The sequence below is a fragment of the Semicossyphus pulcher genome, unplaced genomic scaffold (assembly GCF_022749685.1).
Source record: "Semicossyphus pulcher isolate SPU_LCO1_2020_fin unplaced genomic scaffold, fSemPul1.0.p SCAF_6, whole genome shotgun sequence".
Classification (NCBI taxonomy): Eukaryota; Metazoa; Chordata; class Actinopteri; order Labriformes; family Labridae; genus Semicossyphus; species Semicossyphus pulcher.
Window position 1 is genome coordinate 12,959,537 of NW_027211737.1, and position 9,483 is coordinate 12,969,019.

Here is a 9,483-nt window from a genome sequence, read left to right on the forward strand (position 1 = left end):
TTCCATCTCTCTTTGCTTCTCTAATGCAAAAAGAAATACACTCGGGCGTTTGAGTCAACAGTTAGCGTCAAAACCTCTTATGCATGTATCACCAGGGCTGTTGTGGTTCTTCTGCACTCATTATGCATGTAGATTCACAGCTTTGCAGACAGCTAAACACATTAATAATGGATGGAATAATGGAAGACAGGAAATGAACTTTACTGGAAGCAATGTGAATCAGTCTTTACAGCCAATTATACTTAAAAATATATTGTGATGGGAATAAGTATAGTTAGAAAACTGGATTCACACATGTAGCTAGTTTGCTGTCAAATAGCAAAGCTACCGGTTCACTCTCGCAAAGTACTCGCATTAAAAATTAATGTCATATCGAAAGAGATTTAAGTGGACCTCTCACATCAACAACGACTGTAAATTAACCAAAGTTTATTTGGGAGTTTGGGAGTGGAAAGTTTATTACAGTCTTAAACTGGGAACAACTACCGGATTTATTTCATTTGACTAACTCTGGGAATCTTTTCCATCTCTTCCATCTACTCCATTTGATGTGGACTTCCTCATAGAGAATACAACACAGTAATTCATAAAGTTCAGCAACAGTTGACCCAACAGAAACTTAACAGTACAAAGGCTGGGCTGCACCAAGGATTTTTAAACCTGATTAAACCATGGTTTAACTTTAAATTATGTTGCACAAACTTTAAAACTATCTTAAAATTAAGAGAGATTAAATTTAAACCTCTTTAAACCTTAGTTAAGTTTTCTTCTAAACCTAGATTAAATGTAATTCTGTTTAACCAAACAGACAAACAGTTGCGGTTGTGACCGTCGATATACTTTACATAAAAATGTGTCAGTTGAACAGCAACTGCCATGGAACTCTGTCAGCAGCGGTGGCTTCTAGAAGCTTCAACTGAAACAAACTGCTGGGGGCAGATTAGTGGTGATATTTTTGGTATAACACAATCTGATCTAATTTCTTACTTAAACCTAAAATAGGTTTTTTTGCATGTTCTTCCACGTGAAACTTTCCACTCTCAGTTCCTGTAAAATATTCTGCTTTTCTCAACTGATAAAAATGTAAAGCATACAGCAGCAGGATATTGTTAGGAATGCCTTAATGTAAGCAATGTTAGAAATCCCCCAAGAGAAATGTACCATTGTCTGTCTATTGACTAAACCATTGTAACCCTATTGAGTAAATCTGATTAAGAAGCTAAATAGCACGAGTGCTAGTACGTCTTATCGAGCAGTTCTGTGAATGAGTGTATTACTCATTGCTTTACAAGCACTTACATTTAAACTACAATGTGATGCATTTAGAGAAGTGAGCAGGGATGTAGAAATAGGCAGTTAAAAAATTCTTGGGGAAATTTCCCGGAGAGGTTGCAATAGAGACTGTCTAAAAAGAGCCACTTTATATTCATAATTAATTTTTTTAAACATAATACTATCAAAGGGGGATTTGAATACTGTTGTAAGCCTAATTATAAGTACTTCATGGTTACTGGATCATGACTCAAAGTCTGTTTGGCCATTGAAAAACTGCTCATCTTGTGACAGCATCACTTTGACCTTCCCCCCCATGTCTAAAAACTAAGCCATCATGTTGTATGTTGCTCCACAGAGCTCTCTCTTGTTGTCACGATGACCTCCACAATTGTCCTTATTGAAAGCAGCTCCATTCACTCTCTGTCACATGTCTCACTTTATCTTGCCAGACAGTGATGGCACTGCAGAAACAAACGACTCAGAATGCAGTGTGCAATAGCAGTTTGTAAAGAATCAGCGCTGAAATCATTATCCCCTGACACTACGCTTACTTTTGTTTTACACAATGAGAAAAACTGTGAAGAGAGTTAAATGACAAGAGGATTGTTATAATAGAAGCAATCGTAAAACTTCCAACAAATGATCTATAACAAAGAAAGGATGAGTAAATAATAGATGCAAATGAAGCCGTAAGTAGTCATGAACTGGTAGAGTTTAAAGTTGCAGATGAAGTACCAACAGCTCATTGTGTCTCTTCTTCCTGTTTAGGAGGAATTGAACAAACAGAAGTATAAAAGAGGAACAAACAACAGAGAGGAAGACAGATATAACACAGGAAAGGGGCGTGAATAATAGAGGGCAGGGGGTGGTAGATTTTGTACGTGGATATGTCATAAAGGGAAATTCATCTAATTAATTTATGAATTAGTTTTTGAGGAAATGCAGGTTTGATTGCTGTTTCAACAAACTTTCACAACAATGGTTCAGTGTTGTGAAAGAAAACAGACAAGTCAAGTGTCTAACTTGAAGTAGATAAAATCTACAAACAGCCTTTGTACAGTTTACTGTTACTGTCATGTTACCAAAGATTGACTGGCCTTTTTTACCTCCCCTTCTTTATAAAATGTGGTTAACTAAATAAGTGGTTCCCAAACTTTTGGGGGCCAGGGACCCCTTACAGGGGAGAACATTTTCCAAGGACCCCCTCATAATTGTGACATCAATCAGGCATATGCTTACGACCATTTGCACTCTTGAATTGATTGAAACTATTTGTATTATAAAACTTATCAACCTAAATACTTCAGCATTTATACTTTTCAGGTATTGATCTTATAAGCTTTCAGAAAATTAACAGGAGCAAGACAGCCGCAGGAACGGTTCGTTTAGACCTGAGTGAGACAGATTGACGTGATGTTTCACAATCATGTCAGTTTCTATTGGTCCAAAGCCGACGTGGGTGGGAGTAATGGACACAATATGCTTGTTTCATTGGCAAAAATGGTCCTCATCTGTAGACATGCAGTTTGTAATGATAGAGCACAATTTTGTCATTCATTATAAATTTATTTGAATTATTTCGCGGACCCCCAGGCTATGGTTCGCGGATCCCCAGGAGTCCTAGGACCCCACTTTGAGAACCACTGAACTAAATGATATATTTGAATTTTTAGATTGTATATAACAGGAGATAAAAGTCAGGAAAATGTGAACATCCTCTGTCTCATATGCTGCGATACGTGAGGATTCCATTTAAATCACTTCGTTTGAGCCTGATGGGATATACAGTCTTAAACATTTCTGATTATATAGTTAAATAGTGAGAAAAAAAGCAATATTCAAAATGAACTGTCATAACACAATTACTCTTATTACAGTACAATAATATTATAGTGCAGTATGACATGTTGGTAAAATTGATTAAAACAATATTCCTAAAACACTTTTAAAATAATCCTACAAACTGAGCTTTTGTGGCCCTTCATGCAACAAGAGCCAAAGCAGTCCCTAACTAGAGGCGCATTGTAAAACAGCCTTTGTAGGAGACACGGTTGTTGAACTGTTGTACAACATACAGTATGTGTGGCCTGAGAAGTCTGCTGTGAGGTCTCTGTGGCCACCTGCTGGACATGAAGGATACAAGGGCTGTCCTAAGTTACACACTTAGAAACCGAGCTCAAACAATTAGTTGCTAATTGGATCTGTATGAATTATAACTTTGCAAATGTGGGGATTTTAATGCTTCTGTTCTTGTATGATTGTAAATTGAATTTCAATTTAAAGCTCCCATGAGCTACTCATATCAAGTAATCAGAATGAATTTCAGTCCAGTTCAGAAACAGTGAAAAGCTCCTTTTTTAAAAAAAGGGTACAAAATGCAACCTCCTTTAGCTTTTCTAACATTTAATGGATAAAATCATGAATAAAATCATGAATAAAATCATGAATAAAATAATTGATACCGATTTATGTCATTTTAGTTGCAACCCTACTTAACTAAATTAATCATTTGCTTGGAGCTGCACAAGCGCTACTTTTCAAATGTATTAAGTGAATTATTCTGCTTTATAAGACTTCAGCCGGAAAACTAAATAATCGCACTATATGTGCTCCAGTAAGTCAGTGCTTCTTAGAAGATACGACAGGACTACAAAAGATTAATTTGATGTGTGACAGAATCACTGAATTTATTACCTTACTATCAAACATTTCACTGGAACACTTCATCCACAGCTGAGAAACTGGGCTTACAGTTCACTCTTTACATCCTCTGAAAACAGTGAGGACACAACAGACTTGTCAAGTCATCTAAACACTCATTTGCCCCCTTTTATATAATGCTCTTATGAACAATTGTTACAGAACAGCAAACAGAATTCATGACTGGTATCTGCTTTGTTGCACATTACCTCTATATTTTGATACACTGAGAACACATTTGATGCGTTTAAAGAAAAGTACTGTATGTTTCTCAAAACTCTTCAGCCACTGGTGAAATCCGCTCAGAGGGTACCGGCCTAAACTACCTGCACTGTAGTGAAGTGCTCAATCAGAAGAGTTTTACAGCACGGTGGGGTTGTAAAATTTTATTTGGAGAAATCTGTACATGGAGGTTTCGGCCTTCAGTGTGTTCACATATATAAGCAGAGTGGGGACACAGACAGGTAGCTCACTGAAGATCAAGACAAGTGCTATCCATTACTCGAAGCTGGACAGGAAGGTCAGTACAAGCTGCTTCAGTTTCGCATCTGATGCCTCTGAGATCATGCCGTCAGCCCTGAAACAGAAAAATAGGTCACAATAATATTAATCTTTAAAACCTGTAAAATTCTGACAGTAAGGTCATTTTTTCATTATGCGACTAAGATATGCGTCTCACCTGATTGCGGAGAGCAGGTCCTGGTGCTGGCTGAGGATGTGCTGCAGGAAAGCCTTCTCGAACTTTGTGATCTTGCTGGGCTCCATCTTGTCCAAGTGACCTCTGACACCGGCGTAGATGACTGTTACCTGCTCCTCAATGGCCATGGGAGCTGAAGGAGAGGGTGGGAGACAGTTCAGTTGTTGCATTTCCAGACATAAAATACCAGCTTAGCATTTTTATAATATTGTTTGAACAGTGTAAGAGGTTGAAACTTACAGTACTGTCCCTGCTTGAGCAGTTCAGTGAGCCTGACACCCCTGTTAAGGAGCTGCTGGGTGGCAGCATCAAGGTCAGAACCGAACTGGGCGAAGGCAGCGACCTCACGGTACTGAGCCAGCTCCAGCTTCATGGTACCGGCCACCTACAGAGTGGAAATAAGATTATTTATAATGCTAAACATTAGAGCCGCCATTTAATGAGTGCAGGATTTGTTTGCATAATAAGAAAAAAAAGAAAAAGAAAAAAATACATCAAGTATGTTGCTCCAGATGTTACCTGCTTCATGGCCTTGGTCTGGGCAGCAGAGCCTACTCTGGACACAGACAGACCGACGTTGATAGCTGGGCGGATACCCTTGTAGAACAGCTCAGTCTCCAAGAAGATCTACAACAAGCAGATGAAGAAATATAACAGCACTGCAATGAAGAATATTTCATATCTGGGCTAAATCGTTAATTACAGTACTGAAAATAGCTGGGACAAACCTGTCCGTCTGTGATGGAGATGACATTGGTGGGGATGTAAGCAGACACATCGCCGGCCTGGGTCTCGATGACGGGCAGGGCAGTGAGGGAGCCACCACCGAAGTTGTCGTTCATCTTGGCAGCTCTCTCCAGCAGACGGGAGTGCAGGTAGAACACATCACCGGGGTAGGCCTCACGACCGGGGGGACGACGCAGCAGCAGGGACATCTGACGGTAGGCAACAGCCTGAGAGGAGGAAGGAAAGAGATTTAATTTACAAAGATTGCACTTTGAAATAATGCCCCCAACTTTTAAATGTTAATGTAGAATTTTTTAACTTTTCCTTAATGTGCCCTCACCTGCTTGGACAGATCATCATAGATGATCAGGGCGTGTTTGCCGTTGTCTCTGAAGAACTCTCCCATGGAGCAGCCAGAGTATGGGGCCAGGTACTGCAGAGGAGCAGCATCGGAAGCGGTGGCAGAGACCACGATGGTGTACTTCATGGCATCAGCATCAGTCAGCCTCTTCACCAGCTGGGCCACGGTGGACCTCTTCTGTCCGATGGCGACGTAGATGCAGTACAGCTTCTTCTTCTCATCGGTTCCCTCGTTGAAGCGCTTCTGGTTGATGATTGTGTCGATAGCAATGGCAGTTTTGCTGGAGTGAGAAGATGGAATATTTAAAATGTGACTTTCCTACTTAAAAGCTGTTTTTAGGTTTAGCTCCCATTCATCCATGGAATTGTAAGAGGTTTAATGTTTCAAATTATTAACAGATTTATCGTATGCAATTTACCCAGTCTGCCTGTCACCAATAATCAGCTCACGCTGGCCTCTGCCAATGGGCACCAGGCTGTCCACAGCCTTGATTCCAGTCTGCATAGGCTCCCTCACAGAGATACGGGGGATGATACCAGGGGCCTTAAGACCCACACGCCTACGAATGCTGGAGCCCAGGGGACCCTGAGGAATAAAAAAAAAAGATGAATTAACAAAGATACCAAAAAAAAAAACCAAAACAGAATTGACAAAAACCAAGAGGTTATCTGACCAATCAAAAACTTTATCTACAGAAGTTCACTTCACTAAGGAAAGTTAGTGGCTCAATTAACCTTTCCATCGATGGCATTTCCCAGAGCGTCCACAACACGGCCGAGCAGCTCCACACCAACGGGAACATCCACAATGGCACCAGTCCTCTTCACAATGTCACCCTCCTTGATCAGCTTGTCATTACCGAACACCACAACACCAACGTTGTCAGGCTCCAAGTTCAGAGACATGCCCTAGAGGGGGGGGGGGGTGGGTGGTAGTGGAGAAATTCTTGATTAAATTATCTTTATATCATGCCATCTTAAAAAGTATAAATATAGCTCAATTCAGGTGGTTTTGGTGCATTTCACTCAGAGGTTTATTAAGAAAGGTACACAACGTTCTTTTACTTTTCAAAATTTAAGATGACAATAGAACAAATCTAAAGTGTAGTTTTGAATCAGTGCATTTAGCATGGCAACAAAACTTGTGCTTTTCATGTCCTCTTTTCACACTTACTTTCAGTCCAGAGGAGAACTCCACCATCTCTTCTGCCTGGACATTCCTCAGCCCGTACACTCTGGCAATACCGTCACCAATGGACAGCACACGTCCGGTCTCCTCCAGGTCTGCGGTGGTGTCAGCTCCCATGATCTTCTCCTCCAGGATAGAGGACACCTCGGCTGTGCCTGTGAAAGACAAGTCATGCTATGAAATCTTGCTTTGCCACTTCCTGATACGACATGCATGCATCCATCCATGTTCATAATGCAGAAAAATCTAATTCTAGTTCTAAACTAATTTTATATTTTAAAAAAAAGGTTAAGTTTAGGGAAAAAACTGAGCTCTATATAAATATCTATTAGTAGTAATATGCGATACCTCTGCATTTTTTAAGGGCTTAATTAAAATATTTAATCAAATGCATGGTTTATTAAATTAAGACACCAGTGGTTTTCTCTTACAGACCAAATCATTAAACATGAGCTCAAAATATTTTAAGGGTCATCAAAAGGTAAAATTAGCTAATTAAACTCAGACATTGTAGCATTGCTTAATTTTTTAAAAGGGTGCGTCCTATGTAAAAGTTTATTATGACAGTACGACAAGCATTATACGCAAGTGTTTACAATAGCACCAATGAATACAGATCAACTCCTGTAAGTTTGGATCATAGTGTAAAATGCCCCCTTTTTTTAACTTAAAATAGCAATGTCAAAGACAAGATCTGGAAACACAAATGATCGATGACCTTCGTCAATCACCCTTGGGTGCTGACCCACGGTGTTGAGTATGAAGTATCTGTCATGTTGTTTTCGGCTTTCTCACCTGTCTTCTGCAGCCATGGTCTGTGTGTGTGGAGGTGGTTGACCCCAACGCAGGCGGCCGGTACAGCCTTGGCCACCTGATTTTAATGACAGACGATTCATATTAAACATTGATGCCAATAAATGTTCGCAAAACAAATAATGCAGCTACAGTTAAAAACCTGCAATTTAAATGCTGAGCTGGTGTAACGCTGTGCAGCGCAGACGACATGCGCTGTCAGGCTTTCTGACCTTCAAAGCGTGGCTGAATGAGCCGTTAGCTGGCAACTAGCATTAGCCTAAGTGCTAACTTTAGCGCTGCTTGCTGCAGGTCGAAGTTTTACAAGGACAACTCTCACAAACACATAAATGGACAATTTGAGTATCACTAACACAAACTATTAAGGATGACTTATTAGTAACGTTTCTAGGTTGCATTAAAAAGTCGATGACAAGTTAGCTAGCGGCCTGTGGCGTTAACATTACCCTTCACGCCCATAAGGTTCACACTGCATTAAAATATATTTACTGCAACATCTCCATGAAATATATATTATTTAATTGGAATACTTACAAATCCAGCCCTTCTGGGCAGGGTTCTGGCCAAAGCTGCTGCAACTCTCACGGATAACATTTTGTCGGGTTGCTAATGACCTGTCCTCCACCACTAGCGGCTTCGACCTGCTGTGAGCGAGAATGTAATGGCTGAATGAACTCTTCTTCTATTTATGCCAAACTGTTAGTAGATTTCCTGCTTTACTACCCAACGCTGCCCCCTGTCGGCACGGAAGTGTTACTGATACGAACAGCTGCAATATTTCCCCCAAATTTTTGAAAAGCCTGCCAGACAGAATGTAGTTCAGTACACCACCAGCACCCACTGTGATCTGAATAAAGAGACATAAAGAATTGTCACCTTTCTCACTCTGCAGCTATGTTAAAGTAGAATTCATTGAAGTGCTGTTATATTTTGGTTTGTTTGCTTATGCACATTCACTGGCCATAATAGAGATTTTTGCATTGCAAATGCATGCAAAAGTAGAAGCAACCAAGAGGGACTGTTGATTAGAACAATTGGAATAAACTATAGCTCAAATGCTAGGACAGATTTAAAAGCGTTAACATACATTTCCTTTGAATTAGATCCTTTTAGTTTTTATATCTAAATTCACATGGTAAAATGGTTTGATAAACAGTCTGTGGGAAGTATCCTGGAAAGGGGAAAACATATTACCACAAAGGCAATAATGGGATTAATGGTAATTTTAATGGGATAGGTTGTATCTTTAAACCAATTAGTTTAATTTATAAATATAAATTCTTATTAAACTTGTCTTATTTTTGAATGTAGTCTTCATTACTTCACAAAAATGCTTCTGAGAACTGAGTTATGCTTCTCTAGGACCATATCTCAAGAGAGGTTTTTAGGGAAGTTTTTGGGTGAGAATTTGGGAGGAAACTCATCAAACACTTGCATAACATTAGAAAAAGTAATTAATTAGAGAACATACAATGTTCCAACCTGACTCAAGATTTGTATATGGACTTCAACCAAATAATCTTAAAATGTATGGTTGGACACATTTATGAAGCAAGAATGCCAAACATTGTCTGATTCAAGCTTCATTCAAATGTTACTGATTTAAAAATGAGAAGTTATAATTTTTTTATATTTTATTTTAATGTACCTGAAAAAGTTTACATTTTGGCTATGAATATGGAATTTGTCCATCATTATTAACCAATCATAAATACATGTTGTC

General features: G+C 39.4%; 1 protein-coding gene across 1 annotated transcript; it reads right to left on the reverse strand.

Moving 5' to 3' along the window:
• Window positions 1-3,932: 3,932 nt before the first annotated feature.
• Window positions 3,933-8,413, reverse strand: LOC138610394 (ATP synthase subunit alpha, mitochondrial-like). Its single transcript, XM_069683145.1, has 11 exons — window positions 8,295-8,413; window positions 7,743-7,818; window positions 6,933-7,102; window positions 6,494-6,667; window positions 6,178-6,344; window positions 5,739-6,039; window positions 5,401-5,625; window positions 5,192-5,299; window positions 4,913-5,057; window positions 4,655-4,805; window positions 3,933-4,552 (listed from the first exon to the last, which is right to left on the reverse strand). The coding sequence occupies exons 1-11, from the start codon at window positions 8,352-8,354 to the stop codon at window positions 4,474-4,476; spliced, it is 1,656 nt and encodes a 551-aa protein (XP_069539246.1). The 5' UTR covers window positions 8,355-8,413; the 3' UTR covers window positions 3,933-4,473.
• Between the last annotated feature and the right edge of the window lie 1,070 nt (window positions 8,414-9,483).